The sequence below is a fragment of the Meleagris gallopavo genome, chromosome 15 (assembly GCF_000146605.3).
Source record: "Meleagris gallopavo isolate NT-WF06-2002-E0010 breed Aviagen turkey brand Nicholas breeding stock chromosome 15, Turkey_5.1, whole genome shotgun sequence".
In the NCBI taxonomy this organism is placed as follows: Eukaryota; Metazoa; Chordata; class Aves; order Galliformes; family Phasianidae; genus Meleagris; species Meleagris gallopavo.
Window position 1 is genome coordinate 16,150,931 of NC_015025.2, and position 18,595 is coordinate 16,169,525.

An 18,595-nucleotide genomic window follows, 5' to 3' on the forward strand; every position below is an offset into this window, starting at 1 on the left:
GCGGAGCCGCTCCGCACGGGGTGCGCAGAGGCGCGGAGATTCACGCAGCGCCATGCGGGACTACGAGGAGGTGACCGCCTTCCTGGGCGAGTGGGGCCGCTTCCAACGCCTCGTCTTCTTTCTGCTCAGCGCCAGCATCATCCCCAACGGCTTCAATGGGATGTCGGCCGTGTTTCTGGCCGGTACCCCCGAGCACCGCTGCGCTGTGCCGCCCGGAGCCAACCTGAGCGAGGAGTGGCGGAACGCCAGCATCCCGCTGGAGCTGCGCGGCGGAGTGACGGAGCCGAGCCGCTGCAGCCGCTACCGCCTGGACGTGCTCGTCAACCTGTCGGCGCTGGGGCTGCGGCCCGGCATCGACGTGCAGCTGGCGGAGCTGGAGCAGGAGCCGTGCCTGGACGGCTGGGAGTACAGCCGCGACGTGTACCGCTCCACCATCGTCACCGAGGTGCGCGGGTGAGGTGCGGTGCGCGCTCACGGAAGGGCGGAGGGGCGGCGGGATCCCCAGGGTGGGGGGACGGAGGGAGCGGTTCCCCCCCCACACAACACCTCCCGCAGGGCGAATTCTTGAGAGAATGCGTCGGGTGCCTGAGAGAAGGGCTGGGGCAGAGGTGATGCTCTGGGGGAGGTGAGCGGGAGCTCTGCAGCAGCCCGTGTTATCGCTGTGTGTTTTCATCTCGAGCGCCGGCGCGGTTTGTTTGGAGAGGGATTTTCTGTGGCAGAGAGGCTGAAAATAGAACCATGATGGTTTTTCCCTGCTGTTTCCTCCTGCTGTTTTTCCCTGCTGGCACGCTGAGCGTCCTGGCTAATTCCCATTGATTTACTTCTTGGCACGAGGATGCCACCACTGCCAAGGGACACGGAGTGTGGGGCTTTGGTGGCTGGGGGCTTTGTGGACAGTGATCGGTTGGGGACCTAGCTCTGAGCTGTGAGCCTGTGGCCAAGCTGCCCTATTCGATTTTAAGCCTGTGCAATGGCATCGTCATAAGCCTGTGCAATGGCAGGGACATGGGGACATTGGTGGCGACTGCCACAGGAGCGCTTCTGTGGTTTTTATTTAGATGGGTTCTCTGCCTCTGCTGGCAATGAGTTGTGATAGAGCACAGTGCGGTGCCCCAAAAGCTGTGGGACTGCTGCGCTCTTTGGTGTTGTATCAGAGGGTGATGGCAGTAACTGACTCAGCTCACACTGGTGTGTGGCAGCCAATGGTCCCACTTGCCCCAGGATGGGCAGTGTCACACAGTGTCCCCAGCTAGGATGGCTCCAAGTGGCCCTGGAGGGAGCAGAGCATCTTGCACAGTGAGGCCATTGTAGCCTTGGGCTTGGGGTGGGCTTGTGCACAGCTGTGGAGATGGGGATCCTGCCCTGGTCGTGCTCAGCAATGCCAGCATTAACCCTGCTGGTACCACAGGGTCACATCCCATTTGTGCAGCCCATGGCTTGTGCTTGGGGTGTGGGCAGAAGTGGCTGGCACCGGCTATAGCCCTGGTGACTCAGCACGGCCATCTGCCACCAAAAGCTGCTGCACGGCTGGGAAAAGTCTTGCCAGGAATTCAGGGCTGTGGGGCTGAGCCAGGGGCATGAGGATACTGATGTGGGGGAGGGAGAAGTGGCAGCAAGACGTGGGAAGGGGACAGCAACCGCCCCAGTGCTCACTGTGGGGTTTGTCTTGGGGACCTGGGGCACACCCAAGGGGCCAGTGCAAACTCAGTTTCAGTGGAAACCAAGTGCTGGGTTCCCATCTGTAGACCAGATGGAGAAGGATTCTTGTTGTTCAGAACAGCATGAACATGTGGGAAAGATTCTGGGTTCGGTTTTGAAACAGGGAAAGCAGGCAGTGATGAAACCATGAAAAGAAGCAGTTTGGTTAAACTTGTGATGCTGATTTTTGTGCCCAGCATTTCTGTCTGTGTTGATAAAGACAAGTCTTGACACATCATCAGGCAGGCTGCAAAACCATCCTCAGCAGAGGAGTAGAATTGGATGGCACAGGATGAAACACTGGAGGTTGTGTTCGATTCACTGAGTTGCATCAAATCCTGTTACTGCTGCTGGAAAGGAGAAGGCTGGGAGATGCCAGCTCTGTACTGGGCTGTCTGGGGACGTGCAGATCCCCTGGGCAGAGCATCCCAGGCTCAGTCACAGGGCTGATTTGAAAACAGTTGACAGAGAAGTGAATGTGCCGATACAATGGCAAAGAGCCTGTCGGTGTGGTAACAGTGGTGTGATCACAACCAACTCTTATTCCTGGTGGTGAAAGCTTGGAAGCTTACCTGAACTTTGCTCTGCAGTGCACTTGGCTAGGAACATTACAGTATTACTTATTTGCTGGTTAATGGATAATTAATCCAGCAGAGGCCATTTGGACACCATGGCTGTGGGTGGTGCAGCTCTGTGTTGCAGAGTGCAGCAACCCCCATCAGCAGCACCATTCTGCTGAGCAGCCCCAGGTGTGCTGAGGGGGCTGTGAGTTTGGTTGTACTTGTGTGTTTTCTGTTTGTCAAATGCAGTGAGTTCCTTTAGATAGAAATCCCAGCCCACCACCATCCTGCAGATGTAAAGGGCTTTGACCCAAGGTCAGTAATTCCTGCTGTCTGTGTAGCATGCCATGGGACAGCTGGTGAGAAGCATTAGGCACTGGGGAGCACAGGATCAGCGCAGGTGTTTCCAGCTGGTGCCTTTGGCTTTGTGTAGGCATTTTGGAAGTGCTGACCCCTCCTCAGCTCCCACCCAGCAGTGCAGAAGCAGGCATTGGGATGTTGCCCTTTTAGAACAAGAGATGATGGCCTCACGTTGCATCAGGGCAGGTTCAGGTTGGATATTAGGGAAAATTTCTTCTCTGGTAGAGCTGTAAGGTGCTGGCACAGCTGCCCAGGGAGTGGGGCATAGTGGGGTGGGTTGGGTTGGGCTTGGAGATCTGAGAGGTCTTTTCCAACTTTAATGGTTCTGTGATTAACTAGTGACAAATGTTAATCCTGGGGCTTCATTTCCAACTCGTGGGCTGAGTCCATGAGCTCTGAGCTGTTGGGATGCCTCCTGGTGCCCCCAGAGCAGCATCCTGGTGTCCAATGCAAGCCTGCAGCCAGAGTGGGTCAGGGTCATTGGGGACAGCTGCCACAACTCCATCTATTTGCTGGGTGTCACATTTTCATGTCCTGAGTAATGCTCTGTGTTGGCTGTACATTCTGGCACCGCACTAATTGCTGACTGCACAAAGTTGGGCAAGTCAGTACATGGCAACTTGGAAACCTTCTCCCTTGTTCGCTGTCCTCTCGGCTTTTCTAGGAACATCCTACAGGAACTCTTCTTTGGAAATCTCAGTGCTGGGAGATCACAGGAGGATGCAGCACAGTGGCACAGTGCTGGCCCAAGATAGAGGCCCATGGAACTCGAGCTTGTACCGTGCAGGCGCAGCCCTCTTGCCTTCGTTCATTTTTTTCTGAAGAAACTCTTGCTTTTTGTGTCCCGTTTCCTGAAGCTGAGTTTTTAATACAGGGTTTGATTTTCACCAGGTTTACAGAGATCTCCATTCCCTTTGACAAGATTCACAGATCCCAATACACACTTTCCAAGAGCAGCATCCCTACTCCAGCATTTCAAGAAATGGAGATGATGATCCCTATGGGTCCCTTCCAGCTTGGGATATTCCATGGCTCTATGATCCCGCAAGTGTCAGAGCTCTGCTGGCCTACCTTTCCCCTCCATTTTATCAAGTGCAATTAAGATAATCACAGATGAGCGCCCGGTCCTGGCCCGTGCCTACCCACCCCTCCCAGCAGGGACAAGATGCTTTCTTTTATGTACTAATCAGATTGAAGGGGTTGAGGCACACCTCCTGGTTCCTCTCCAAAGGACGAATCCTGGCAGAGGCAATGTCCCTGCTCTTGATAGCGAGGCTAATTACTGAAATTACGCTGCACTTTGATCTGGGGCTGGCCAGCCTACCTTCATGGTACATTTGTCTCATCCGTTTGAAGTTCTGCAGCACCCCATAGGTGTGCCCTGACCGGGGCTGCTCCCTGGGATGTCAGCGAGCCCTGCTGCACTCATAGTGTTTTTTTGATATTTTTTTTTAAGCTCTGTGTGGGTGCTGGGTGGAAGTTTCCATCCTGGCTCCTGTCCCAAAGCTCGTCCCAGCTGCGAGGGTGAGCGATGAGCACCTGCGGGCTGCAGGGGAAAAGGGAGTGTGCAAAACCATCTGTGTGAGAAAACAGAGTTTGTTCTATCTGCGCTCTCACATAGATTCTCTTGAACCCACGAGCCAGAGAACGTGAGGATGTGGTTAGTGAGCATGGTGGGGATGGGCTGGGGGTGGACTTGGTGATCTTAGAGGTCTTTTCCAGCCATAGTGATTCTGTGATTCCATCAGGTCTGGATGCAGGCAGCCCCATGGGCACGGGCAGCTGCATGCTGTCAGCGGAGACCTCAGTGTCCCAGCACTGAGGATAGGGGAATTCATCCAAATTATATGGAAATGGGCACGTGCCCGGGAAGCAAAAGTTCCTCTGTGTGACAGAGGCTGAATGTGGGCCCTTCTCTTGCAGTGGAACCTGGTGTGTGAGGACGACTGGAAAGTGCCGCTGACCACATCCCTGTTCTTCGTGGGTGTCCTCATCGGCTCCTTCATCTCGGGGCAGCTCTCTGACAGGTAATGCTGCCAGCACTGCTCAGAGCAGAGCGGAGTCCAGGAGCAGCCCCAGCTGCAGGCTGTAGGACCCATAAGGGAGCTGAACACCCAGTTCTCCACATTTCAGTCAAAATGTGCTTTAGCTTCTTTAGAAGTTCTGCATTTCACACCACAGCTAGATCCCATCTTTCCAACCATGTCCTTGTCCCTCCCCAGGTTCGGCAGGAAAAGCATCCTCTTCTTGACCATGGCTGTGCAGACCGGCTTCAGCTTCCTGCAGATCTTCTCCACCAGCTGGGAGATGTTCACAGTGCTCTTCCTCATAGTGGGCATGGGACAGATCTCTAACTATGTGGTGGCCTTCATACTGGGTAGGAATTGATCTGCATTAGTTTAAGTGCTTACTTAATGTATTATTTTTTTTCTTAATCTGCACTTCATTATGGACAGCACTAAATCCTTGTTGGTACAGTTACTAATTTAGGCCAGTATGATTTTTTTTCTCCTGGATGCCTTAAGGGATCTCTTCAAATAATTGGTTAGAGCCTGTACTTTCTGTAGGCTTAGAGAAAAAAGATGAGTGCAGCAAACATCAACACAACCACCCATTTCTGTCTGTTAAGGGGAAAAGTTGGGGGGAGGCTCAGGGCTGCTATCAGCAGGAACAGTGCTGGCAGCAGCAACAGCATTTGGGGCTCCTCCCTGCCCAGCCCCAGTAGCAGAGGGATCTGCACACCTCAGAGCAGAGCAGCATTGCCATGGACAGCACATAGCCATGCTCCTCCTGCAGCATTGTGTCCCAGCCAGCTGCTGTCACCTCCCTCCATCCTGAGGTCAGCTTTGTTCCTCATGCTGCGTTATTTGGGACCATGAAGGGGTTGGTTGGGGCCAGTTTGAGGCCCCCAGCATCACCCTGCGTCCATCACCTTGCATCCATTATGCTGCATCTGCCATGGGAAGCTACTAGTACAGAGTTAGGGGCTTTGGGCAATCAGGTGACCCTGATGGCTGGGTAGCTGTGGGCCCTGGATAGCCACAAAATCCCTCTTTATTTTCCTAAGGGGAAACACGGGGCAGTGCTGTGGCTGTGGAGCTGCAGTTTTGAGGTTCTGCTGCAGGTCCTGCAGAGCTGTAGGGCTGTGCTCAAAATGTCCGTGTTCAGGTGCTGAGGCTGTAAAACAGCACTGGTTTGTGAAGGCGTGCTGGTGTCAGCCCAGAATTGCTATTTCCTGGTGGGGAGAATGAGGGCAGGGGAGGAGCAGCAGGGAATTGTAGCTGGCAGTTGTCAGCTCCTATTGGCTTGGTAGTGCCACAAGCCTTCTATTTATACATAATGCTTATAAAAGAATCACGGAATGGTTTTGTTGGAAGGGATCTTACAGCCCCCCCAGCTCCACCCCTGCCATGACTTGGCTGCTCCCCACCAGCTCGAGCTGCCCAGGACCCATCCTTGGCCTTGTCCACCTCCAGGGAAGGTTTACAACATCTCCAGGTTTCATTGCTAGGTGTTGCACCGGCCCCAGGGTGTCACACAGCTCTTGCTGGCTGCTGTCATGTAGTGATACTGGTTGCAGCCACAGAGTGCTATTAGGGATCACTGTCCTTGTGTTTCATGCCCTGCAGCCACAGCGTGCTGCTGGCAGTGCAGCTTTGTGTTCCCAGAGATAAAGCAGCACTGGTTCCCACCCACAGACCAGTTTTCCTTCAGCAGCAAATTATTTGTTAACCACAGGCGGGATGTGCTGCAGGTAGCCCTGCTGGCGCTGGGATGGGGGGCAGGGAACCTGCCAGCTGGGAAACCCCAAACCTAAGGGCAGAAAGCTCTGGGAAGGGGCTGAGCTCCCCAGCACTGAGCAATGCAGAGCAAATAGCACCTGCAGCCTGCCCAGGGCCGGGCTTAACAGACAGCTGTGGAACTCTGTATTTTAGGTATGAGGTTATCAAAGGTAATTTAGGTGCTCTCTGATCATTTCGTTCCCCAGGCAGAGGTCATTCACCTCCACACAAACCTCTGGCTGCTGCTGGGGGCATTGGCTGCCACTGGGGCTCAGTATTTCCCATCTGCTGGGAGCAAAGCACAGAGCCTTCACGTTTCATTTCCACATGGCTGCCTTTATTTCTGTTCCCAACTCATTTATGATGTTAAGAGGAGGTCTTCATTAAAGGATACTGCCAGCTGTTTCTTTTCTAATTTGTGGCAGAGGAGGGCTTGGTGATCCAAATTGCTCCGAGCCCTCCGTTAGACCTGTCAGCTCTGATGGCAGTAACACAGGAACTGCACACCTTGGCAGTGTCCATTGAAGGGTCATATAAAGGAACTGCTCTTTTCTAACGTTGTTCAGCTTATCTCTTTGTAAATGCACTAAAGTTTATAGTCATGATTGACCAGAAAGAATTAAAATGCTAATCCAACCTCCCTTGTTTTAAACAGGAACAGAAATTCTTGGCAAATCAGTTCGTATTATATTCTCTACGTTAGGAGTTTGCGTATTTTTTGCAATTGGCTACATGTTGCTGCCCCTGTTTGCTTACTTCATCAGAGATTGGCGGATGCTGCTGCTGGCTCTCACCCTCCCCGGGCTGCTCTGCGTTCCGCTCTGGTGGTGAGTGTGGGTGTCCTGGGCACCTCCTCCCCTTCTGGTGGATTTTCTTTTTCCCATGTGAAGGGATTTGCTTTGAGGTGGAGCTGGGGGGGGGAGATGTTTTCTTTGTTGGTTGTTTTTTGGTTTTGTTTTTGGCCAGATAACCGCCTGCTGATTCTCATGCTGCCATGGGCTTTTTTTTCACCAGCTTCCAGAGCAGCTTGGAAATTTTCTGCTTGCCTTCTGCTTCCAGGCGTTGCTAATCACCTCTCAGCTTACTCTGTAGTATTGCCCAGTGATTTGGTCTTAACTTTTCTTCCCTGCTTTTTCCTTTAAGCCATTCTTAATGAGGATTCAACTGCTGCTGGGCTGTGAAATCTCAGCAAAAGGCCAGCAGCTCACCGTGCTATCTGGTTCAATTCTCCCCTGAGGGTTATTTCGCTCATTTAACTTGAAATGTCTCAGAGTCCTTCATCACAGTTGTGTATCCCTCTGTCCCAAACTGCTGCTTGATGGGGAGGTTGGTTTTGTATGCAAACTTTCAGATTTCTCCTACGGGACTGGCACTGTGAGGCATGAGAAATATGTCCCTAAGGCCAGGCTTCAGAGTCCTGCTTTGCAATTTGGTGGGAATCTGTATCAAAGCATGCAGAAGATTGCTGTGGGGGCACTTTCAGTTTGGAGTTAATGGGGTGGTGATAAAACTCACGTGGCACTCAAAGCCAGGACATGGGTTAGCCCTTTGGGTAGCTGCTTGGTCAAGGAATTATAGAATAATGGAATGGCTTGGGTTGGAAAGGGAAGAGGGTTTAGTGAAGGAAGGGTGAGACCTTCTGTCCTGTGTTTGGTGTTAATTTGCTCTACGTGTGTCTGGAATTGGTTGGAAACTGCCATCAGGGACACCGTCCTTTGCATGGGAGAGCCTGCATCAGACTTGTGGTGGAATTGTCATGTTTTGTACATAGGATTCCTATAACACAAAGCTTTTTGATGCACCCTCTGCACATTTAAAGCATTCCCACACTGTATGTTATTTCCTGAGAATAATTTTGCTAAACCTTGGTTGAGCTGCCCCCATCCTTGCTGTCTGTGCAGTAAATGTACAACTTGCTGGGAGGCAGCAATGAATGAAAGCAGCCCTCAAGGAGAATTGCCCACACTTCTGCTTCAGCACGAGGACACACACGTCCCTTGTGCCCCAGTCCTCCCCTGGTCCCAGTGGGACGGGTTGCATTGCCCTCATGCTTCTCTGCTGACTATAAACGAGAGCATCACTCATGCAGAGCATCCATGTGGTTTTAATAATGCCTTAATTCAGTGAAAAGCGTTGAGTCATTTCTTCTGAACCTCATTGCAGGATCATTCCTGAGTCCCCTCGCTGGCTGATCTCCCAGGGAAGATATAAAGAGGCAGAAGTTATTATCCGAAAGGCTGCAAAAATAAACAACACCCCAGCCCCAGCCGTGCTTTTTGATGCCACAGAGGTATGTGTCACACATCCTATCACTTTTGGCTTGTTGTAAACTGGCAGAGCAGAACTGGCTTCCAGTCGCAGCTCGCAGAGGCTGGCAGGGCTGCTGGCCTCAGGTAAGTGTTGGGGCAGCAGGTGCGAGGTGAGCAGCCATAGGGCTCACTTCTTGGCTTGCTTTTTTAGCAGAAGTTGGTTGTGGTTTTCAGGGCAAGGGTGACCCAGCTTGCTTCACCCTGGGGGCACCGAGGAGGCCTGAGGAGGACAAGTTTGGCCCCATTCCAGCTTGGGGCAGTGTCAGCTGTTTGTAGTTTAACTACGGCTCTTTGCTGGGCTGCACATGAGCACTAATTCCAGGTCCACGTGTGCAGGGTCCGTGCAGCCCCAGGGATGCTCCAGCTGCACAGAGCAGCAAGTGCTGGAGCTGCACTTAAAGCACGTGACTAGGGTGAAGTCACTGAATCACGTTCAGTTCTTCTGTAGGCCTGGTTTTTTTCCCTTGTATTTCATGTTTGGTGGTTAAAAGGAGAAAGCCGAGGAACTGCTTACAGCTGTGAAACGGCTGGGTTTCGTGCCTGCCTCCCTACAGGAGCTTTGTCCCACTCTGGAACTCCTGAAGTCCAGAAAGAACCCAGGTCAAGCTGATGGTGACCATGGGTCTGTGCTGAGTCTGAATTTCTGCGTCTCACCAGCACTTGCATTGTGTCTCCTGACATCTCCTGGTACAGCAATAGCAAAGCACTACGCACCCCTTGCGATACTTGGAGCAAAAAGCTGCGTGCTGCCCCTCTAGTTGGCAGCGCCAATTTATCGTGCTTAAATGTTGGCTGAGCTGCTGAAAAGCTCTTTTCCAAACATCTGTGGTGCTGTAAATTCGAGTGCAAGTTCCATCTATGGGAAGCTATGGGCACCATGGAAGCATTATCCTTCTCAGTTGTCCTTTATCCTGGATGTGACCTTTCAGGCTCTGTCAGCCGAGTACAGATCATCACTCTGTGCATTTCTGGGACCAAGCAGCAGCTCAACTGTGCTCATTTCGTGGGAAGCTCGCATCCCAAGAGCCTGTCCACAGCAGCCTGAGGATGACGTCTGAACCTGAAGCCTCCCGCTGAAGTATTGTTCAAATGCTGCTGTAAAGACGTTCCTCAGAAACTATCATTCCTTCCTAGGAAAGGGAAATCTCTTTTCCCCCACAGGAGGGTCAGGGCTTCATTACAGGAAGTTCATCTTCGCTCTGGGGCTGGGAGGAAGCCTGGCTGCCGGCACTGACCTCTGCTTGGGCTGCTCCGTGCCCCAGCAGGGTGCTGACTGGCTCACCTTGGCCTCTGCACTGAGACCCAGCATCAGTCTGCATCCCCCCCTGCCAGCAGCAGGCAGCTGAACTGGTGTTGTGCATTTATCTCCCACCCTTTTGAATGATGAGCAGAAGAAAGCTGAGCGCACACGCACATCAAAACGGCTTCACTCATGAGGTTGCTCCTGGAAGGACTGTGTTAGATCCTTGAGGAAGTATTAATGCGCCTTTCTGGTCATCTAATTTGTGTGCAGCTGTCCCAAGTGCTGCCTTTTTTGACGCAAAAACTCAAGCCACCACGGAGTGCTGCTGGTGCAGGGGCCAGCTCCGCTAAGGACTTGGGCTGATCCATTATCCCAGTGCAGTCGTAACTTCCTACTGCCCGAGCTATTGGTATGCAAAGGTTGTTGTGCTCTGAGGTGTGTGGGAATTTTTTTGGTTTTGTTTTCCTTTTTCCTTCAGATGCAGGATTCGAAGCCTCAGCAGCAGCAGAAGGCTATCCTTCTGGACCTATTTCGAACCCGAAACATTGCAACTATTACTATTATGTCATTACTTTTGTGGTAAGGAAATGTGTATTCCTAAAGTACCCAGGCAATAGAACAATCTCTGATTTCAGGGCACTTGTCACAGGTTTAGATAATGAGTTTCAGCCTTGGTGCCTGCCCACACACAGCCCTTGGCTGGTACATGTCCCTCAATAGCCTCTGCACCTGTGCTGCATTAGCACACAAGTGTGGAGCCTCAACTCAGTGTAAGACAGCAAGGAAACCATATGTAACAGCCTATGTATGTATTTTTTTTTTTTACCTTCCAATCTCTGTAGCCTCTGTTTTGAAGAGAAATGTCTCATAGGAGAGGCAGCATCTCAGTAGCATAACAAGCACCAAAACCAAGGCCAGCGCTTGTGTTGTTCCCATCTGTGAGGTCCTGGTCTCTGCCTGGGCAGCCACGAGGAGTGAGGAACAAGTAGTGCATTGCAGGCAAACTGTGGCCCCTTTTTGTACCCATTTCCCCACAGGAGGGACCTGGCCGGCACACTCAGTATGCTGTAGGAGGGCAGGTCTGAAACCTGAACATCCAGCTCTGTTGTGAGGATTAAAGTCAGATGTATGCAGACTGCTGAGGGTGGGAGAGCCCATCAGTGGAGCATGTCACAGTTGGCATGGGAGGCTTCCTAGTCTTGTGTCATTGTGCTGTTAATGAGCCCACTGCAGGGAAAAGCCTTTGTGAGCGACTTCCACAGGCTCATACTTGGTGTAGGAGGTGGAGGAAGGACAGAGAAATCCGAGGTCTGCAAGCTGCCGTGGATGTGTTCGCTGGAAGGGATGGCAGAGTTAGAAAGATGGGGCTGCCACTGAGATGGCTGAGCCATGGTGTCCATGGTGATGCTTCGCGACATCCGATTTTTGTAGCAACCTCTGAGGCAACACCGGAGGTGTTCAGAGCGCGGCGTTTCGGGGATCATTTGGTATTATTGCTTTTCTCAGGTTTTTCACCTCCGTTGGTTACTTTGGCCTTTCCCTCAACACTCCAAACCTGCACGGCGATGCCTACATCAACTGCTTCCTTTCAGCGGTCATTGAAGTCCCAGCATACATCATTGCCTGGCTGCTCCTGCGCTCCCTGCCTCGCCGCTACTCCATATCCGGCACCTTGGTTTTGGGGGGAGGCGTTGTGCTCTTCATTAAGCTGGTTCCTACAGGTACGACATCCAATACACTCATTAAATAAAACATTGTCGTGTTTTATGCTTCTGTCTCACGGTTCTGTGAAATTAATGGAAACTCTGATCGAACTTGGGTTCTGAGGTCAAATTTATGCCAATTGCTATTAGTGATTCTTTTTCCAACACACACGTATGTGCTGAGTCACACACTGCTCTCAATTGTTGTGTCAGATTTCTGAGCTTTTTATAGGCCAGGGGAACCAGCCAAAAGTGTACCGTGATTTATTTGGTTATGCAGAGAGGCTCAAACCGTCCTGCAAGCCTCCCAGACTTCACTGTGTGTAAATCTCCACCGAATTCTGCGAAATAGGGATGGATTTACACTTGTGCTCTGCTACTGTGTAATGTGGAATTTTGTTCTATTTCACTGGGAGAAAAGCAAAAATTGAAAAGTAGACAATAAGCTGTGCCTTCTGCAGTGCGCTCAGCAGGGAAGCTGCAGCCAAGTGGGACTAATAGGCTGCAAAATTAGAAACAAAATAAAACAAAAAATCCCACACAACTCCTATGGGAAAACAAAACAAAGCAGCGATAGGGTCCTTGGGAGGAAAAAGAAATACAAGGAGTGAGCAAAGAGTGTTGTTTATTCATCTTGATTTTTATCTTTCTCCTCCAGATCTCAATGTCCTATCTGTTTGCCTGGTGATGCTTGGAAAGTTTGGTATCACGGCTGCGTTTTCAATGCTTTATGTCTACAATGTGGAGCTGTACCCCACGCTGGTCAGAAACATGGCAGTCGGAGCTACGTCCACAGCTTCCAGGCTGGGCAGCATCATTGCTCCCTACTTCGTTTACCTGGGTGAGATGTCCTGCAGTCTTGCTTTGAGCTGTATAAGTGCCCATAAAATTATCTGAGCTTCTGAGGTGCAGGTTCAGCTCTTAGCCCTCTCCATTTGCTGTCTTTTAAGTCCATTCTCTCACACTGGGTCTGAGTTCTATATCCTCACTAAGCCAGGCACCTTGACATTCATTTTGCTTTTTTTCTTACTGTTTACATTTTGATCTATGAGCAGAAGTATTCATTTCCCAAAGGGTTTGGTTTTTTTGTGATACTCTTTAACATCTCATTCTGAGCGCTGCACAAAGATTGTGCAATGCAAACGTGAAATAAGAGACAGAATGGCTGTGGTGCTCCTTGGGGTCTCTGCTGCAGCCTAAGTAGCAGTAACAGATATAGACAGGAATAAGCTTTTATTGTTTTTCTTGCAGGTTCCCACGGGCTCAATCTTTAAAAAGTCTTGTTGCAGTCATCAGAATAGTTTTCTAACTGTTAGGAGGTTTTGGGAGAAACTGGTGAGCTGCTGAAATTTGCTACAGCTCAGTCAGGCCCTTGCAGTTTGTTCAGCTCATGAGCACTGAGGAGATCAAATCACAAACTTTGGCTCCAAATGTGAAATACCCAGAGGTCTTCATTTTAATCCTAGCTTATTCCTCACATTAGAAAGCGTGCTGCTATATCCCAACTACAAAATAAAGCTGTCAAGTTTAGTCCTTTCTCTGCCTTGCTTTAATCCCTCGGTAATCCCTTTACTGAAAGACCTCTGAAGTTCTGTGTTTCTGTGATGTTACCTGAATGCTGGTGCACTAACTGCAGGCTGCTGGCAGGGGCCGCTGCTTTCATGCTCTAAATCAGAAACTGGGCAGACCAATGTCAGAGCCTCCTGTCTGTCCCTGATGTCAGAGCCTCCCGTCTGTCCCTGATGTCAGAGCCTCCTGTCTGTCCCTGATGTCAGAGCCTCCCGTCTGTCCCTGATGTCAGAGCCTCCCGTCTGTCCCTGCAGCGATGCTTCATAGAATCACAGAATTGTTGTGTTGAGTTGGAAGGAACCCTTAAAGCTCATCTAGTCCAACTCCTCTAAATGAACAGGGACGCCTGCAGTTCCATCAGGTGCTTCCTCTGCTTCCAAAGAGGAAAGTATGTAAGAGTTCCCCCACACTAATGGTCCGTTTGGTCTGAATTTGGCCTCTTTGCTGCATTATTCCAAATGAAGTCTGCACTGCAATGATGTCTGAAGTGTAAACTTTATGCGTGGGTTCATTGAGGGTGGCCCTGTAATTGATCTTCTCCCGTCCTGTGTTCTGCCAGGTGCCTATGACAGATACCTACCATATATCCTCATGGGAAGCCTGACTGTGCTGATAGGGATCCTCACCCTGTTTCTTCCTGAGAGCTATGGCAATGCTCTGCCTGAGAGCTTTGAACAAATGCTGAAGGTGAAATGGTAAGTCGGCCTTCATTCATCTCCACAAGAATTCAGGATCTCTTTGTACAGAATCTCTTTTTACAATGAGAAAATGTTTCATCAGATCTATCGCAAAACATCAAAGCTTCCAGAGTGCCCTTTAGGTCTGTTGCTGTTAATTCTACAGACAGCTCTGAACCTGAGCACTGATGTGCTTGAAGGTGGGCACTCGCAAATAAATGCTGACCCCCACCAGGTGCTGTTTTGGGTATCCTAAGCAAATGTGCCCACTGAAATCTGTGTCGTACATCTTAGTGCTGACGCAGTGCAAACAGTGCTTGCTAGCCACTGCTGTGGGTGGGAAATTAGTGCAGAAGGAAACTGAATTAGTTCAAGTGTGGCTGCATAGACACCATACACCACTCAGCTTTGTGAGGGAGAGTGAACAGAATTTGCCCTTATAGGGCAAAAAAACAACCAAAAAGCAGATGGAATTGCCTGTAGCTAATGCCTGGCTGGGAAAGGAGCTGCCATTGTGCTTTCAGGGTCAGAAGATTTCTCAGGCCAAGTTCCTTGATAAGAGCACGCTGCTCTTTTTTGCAGCTAGGGACTTCTCATATACCTGACGTTGCTTTTAGCTCTGCAGTTGATGTCCAGATTCCCTTTGCAGACATCTTGCATAAACAGAATGCGGTAACTGAATTACGGGCAGTGAATCATGCTGAAGCTCAAAATGTTGTTTCCTGCACTGCTTCTCCCATCCAGAAGGGCATACTCTAGAGAAGACCTGTTTTTTTTCCAATGTTTATATTAGTAGTGTACCATGGTTATTTTAGCAGTGCTAATTTGGAGGGCTCAGTGTCTGCTCTCACTCTGTAAATGTAATGTTCTCTGCCTTCTCAGTCTTTTACTTGCTTTCAGTTTCAGGAATGGGCAACAAACCACTGGCATTAGGAATTCAAAGGAGAGTACTAAAACTCTCACAACACCGTTGTGAAGAAGGATGCACACTCTCAGAGGGGCTGGAAGAACAAGACTTCGAAATGCATTTTCTGCCACAGGAAAATGAACAAAAAAACCCAACAGCCAATGCTATGGCACTGTAGTTATTGTCCCTTGTGCTACTGTACCCATGTACCTATTTTCTGAACAGATGCTGTCTGCTCCCATACGGCTCTTAGTTTGTAATTCAGTGTTCTGATTCCTGGAGTCTGTCAGCAGATCCAGCTCCTGTTGAGAAACAGAGGTCTGCATGTGCTAAACATGACTTGAGGAGTATTAACACGGCAATGACTGCACTCAGTCATGTACTCATGACAATGAAAGCTGCTAAGAGAAAAGAAAGAAGGCAGCAGTGGTGATGGTGGTGGTTTTCTCACGCTGTGCATTTTGACTGGAGGAAGGGAAGCTGGTCTTTGAACATCTCACACGTCTCTAAAGGAAAGATCCCAGCCTCATTTGAAATCTGTAACCAAGGCTTGGTACAACCTGGGATCCACTTCTGATCCACTTGTCCCTGTAAAAGCTGATGCTTTTTCATAAGGCCTGAGCCTGCTGAAATCACTGGGCTTTACCAGTGTTGAGGTGTAAGGACTGAGCGGGGGCTGTAGCTTGCTGATCTTTTGATGGGCCGTGCCCACTTTCAAAGAAACAGGCTTTATCGAATAACTGGCCCTGTTCAAACATGCTCTGCATTTTCAGCTTTTGTGTTTCTCATAGTATGCTGACATAAGAAACTTCTGTATCTTTTTGGGGTTCTTTTTCAAAGCATTTCATTTCTCCTTTGAGCATATACTACATTATGCTGTACCTTCAGAGAAAACTCAACTCAGTTTTCAAAGCCTCTACAAAAACCTTTGTACCATTTACGTATTTAAAGGAGATTTGATGCTTGCAAAAATCAGATATTCTGTGCAGGAGATTTTAATGTGCAGCTACTAAGAACTGAAAAGGGCTCATTGGGGACCATGCTTTTTTATTTTCTTTTTTTTCCAAAGCAAAAATAATGCTAACAAAGCCAGTATTTTGTTTTTCAAGTCCTACAGGTTATATGTGTATTTTTTTTAAAGTTCAGCAGAGCTAGATGAGATGAAATGTTGAATGTAGTAGAGCTCAGATTTGTGCTACTACTGTTTTACAAACACTGCATAGTTTGGGAAAAAATGTAATGCCTTTTACTTCTCTATTTATTGGTTCTGTGTGGACTTCTTGGCCGCATGAAGTCTCTCAGGCTGGTTAGGCTGACTTTTATATTCTATGAAAACCATTTAGTGGTGATTCACATTCCGTTAAGGCCAACAAAAGCACACAGTCTCCTCTCTTAATGTGAGAGTTCATGGCAATTTGTCTTGTGCTGGCATTTGCCACGCAAGTGAGGATCTCCCTGTAAGTTCAAGCACAGCTATAAAGGTTTATAACATTTAAATGCAAGGAACTTGTGCAATCATCTCAAGCTGCTCTTTGGGACGTAGCAATACTGCTTCCCTTAATATTAATTTTCTGCAGTCATGCTTTTTGCCATCAATATAACCCACGTCCTCATCCCTTCTCAAACTGGAATTTCCTTAATGACAGCAGTATTTAATTCTTTATTTTACTTATTGCAAACTTAATCTATCAGATAACTGTTTAGGCGTAACTAGATTTCTGAACAAAACCTTTCTGTTGGCTTAGGACAGGTCTGAAGACTTGGTTAAGTACAGGTGACCTGTATTTTTATGAAGATTTTTATATTAAGTTCATACTTATTTTTTGTGATTGTAGGCTTAAGTATTTCTGAAAGGTAAATATTTTTATATTCTTGAACTTTTTAGTATCTTAAAACTAGATTCCATTTTTTAAATAAGGAAGGGGATTGCGGTTTTTTTAAATGCTTTGTTTTAATTGCTTATTTTTCTTGCTTTTACCATTGATCAAAAGCTAGTGTCATATTCTAGTATTTTTAATAGCAAATTAAAAAAAATGCAAGAGTGGAATGCGTTATTGACAAGAATGTGATGTTGTTATAGGGACTCAGTGTGTCTGAGCACAGTTAGAATGAGAAAATGAGATTGCTTCAGCTGATGAAGCACTTGTAAGGAGGATTTCTGTCCTCTGACCATATCTTTCCCAGGCCAGAACAGGGATTTCTCAAGGAACTCAAAGAGCAGCAGCCTGCTGAAGAATCGTACAGGGATGAATCTGGAGGGCAGGAGTGCCAGATCCTGGCAACTTACTAAATTTTTAACTGTAAAGCTGAAGAAAACAGAATTGGCTTAGTAACCATTGACAGAAAATAAATGTATTTCTGATGAGGAACCTAAGACTTCAGTGAGCTGTGTGTGTCAGATGCTTGGTGGGGCTCACGGTGGGACTTGTGTGCTCAGCTCAGCTGGGAGGTGCACGTGCAGCTCTGACCAGAGGATGGGGGGGAAGCACAACTGGATGGCTCCCACCGATCGCACTGGGCCTCAGCTCTCTCTGCTGCATTTACCCGGGTCTCTCTGTGTAACCTCGTATCGTCGGTAAGATCTGACACTGGCTTGTCGGATATCTTAAAGCACACATAAATACATAGTTGTTGTCACCTGGGAACTCCTGTCTTTATTGGAATAAAATGTACACTAGCATTGAGTAACCTACTTTCTGTGTGTTTTGTAGTTGAAGAATAAAGTCTCCTAAATTTAACACTTTATTTAAAGATGTTTAAATAAGTAATTAAAAATGAACTTAGCGTGCATAAGTTATGAAAATAAAAACTCAAACTCTTCCACACAAGAAGCTGCTCTTCCCAGCTTCCTATGAGCAGCCTGGACTTGACCATAGCAGCATTTCAGCCTCGCACCATCATCAGGCATTGACCATGACGCTGTTTTGGCCTTGCACCATGCACCAGGCTCTGACCATGGCAACATTTGGGCCTTGCACCTTAGACCTGGCCTTGACTATGGTGATATTTTGGATTCGCACTGTGAACCTGGCTTTGACTATGGTGTCATTTTGACTTGCTGGAAAGAAACAATCCCAGCTGTCAGGGATTGCCCAGAGGCAAACTCGAGGCCTCCCTCCATTGCCTGCTGCCTGCACACACCAGAGGCTCCTCCCTCATCCCTTGCTGCCAGCCTTAGGCTGAGCAGAGCAGGAGCCAGAATCCTGGAACTGCAGGGGTTGGAATGGACCTCTAGAGATCGTTTAGTCCCAACTCCCTGCTAAACAGGCTCCCTACAGCAGCTGCACAGGAAAGCATCCAGGCATGTTTGGATACATCCAGAGCAGGAGATGTCCCCACCCCTCTGAGCACTTTGTGCCAGGGCTGTGCTGCCCTCATAATAAAATTCCTGCTCATGTTGAGATGGAACTTCCCATCACCGCTCCTCTGCATCCCTGCAGCTCCAAGAGGCGTTTATATTTTGAATTAATCCTCAGCAATCTACTCGATAGCAGTTATCATCTGACTGTTCGGTTCATGATGGTAACCAGCGGGGATCTCCCTGCCCTTTTCGACCATCGAGCCCTTTTCCATTGTACGTTCTCCCTCTGTTCCCTTGGGAATGGATAGTGAGCTGCGCTGCAGTTCAGCTGCGCGTGGGGATAGGACCAGCACGGGAACGCAGGCTGTGTACCATTCAGTAGATGTAACTGCAGCTATCTATTTATTATTACAGCGCTTAGGACATTTGTGGCTTGAATCACACACGCAGCAGCGCGGTCTCAGCCCGGATCCCCCCCAGGCTCAG

General features: G+C 49.0%; 1 protein-coding gene across 1 annotated transcript; it reads left to right on the plus strand.

The window, feature by feature from the left end:
* Nucleotides 1–6: 6 nt before the first annotated feature.
* LOC100547540 (solute carrier family 22 member 4) lies at nucleotides 7–17,553 on the plus strand. The gene is made up of 10 exons (XM_003210480.4): nucleotides 7–445; nucleotides 4,542–4,645; nucleotides 4,841–4,995; nucleotides 7,056–7,227; nucleotides 8,564–8,690; nucleotides 10,431–10,531; nucleotides 11,459–11,673; nucleotides 12,314–12,496; nucleotides 13,784–13,919; nucleotides 14,802–17,553. Exons 1-10 carry the CDS (start codon nucleotides 53–55, stop codon nucleotides 14,875–14,877), a joined length of 1,662 nt encoding a protein of 553 aa, XP_003210528.1. The 5' UTR covers nucleotides 7–52; the 3' UTR covers nucleotides 14,878–17,553.
* Nucleotides 17,554–18,595: the final 1,042 nt, after the last annotated feature.

Excerpts from the sequence above, each read along its gene's own strand:
- LOC100547540 (XM_003210480.4), top strand. The coding sequence starts at position 53 with ATGCGGGACTACGAGGAGGTGACCGCCTTCCTGGGCGAGTGGGGCCGC. Across the intron at positions 446-4,541 it reads GCTCCACCATCGTCACCGAG|TGGAACCTGGTGTGTGAGGA; the intron begins GTGCGCGGGTGA and ends CTTCTCTTGCAG. Across the intron at positions 4,996-7,055 it reads TGTGGTGGCCTTCATACTGG|GAACAGAAATTCTTGGCAAA; the intron begins GTAGGAATTGAT and ends TGTTTTAAACAG.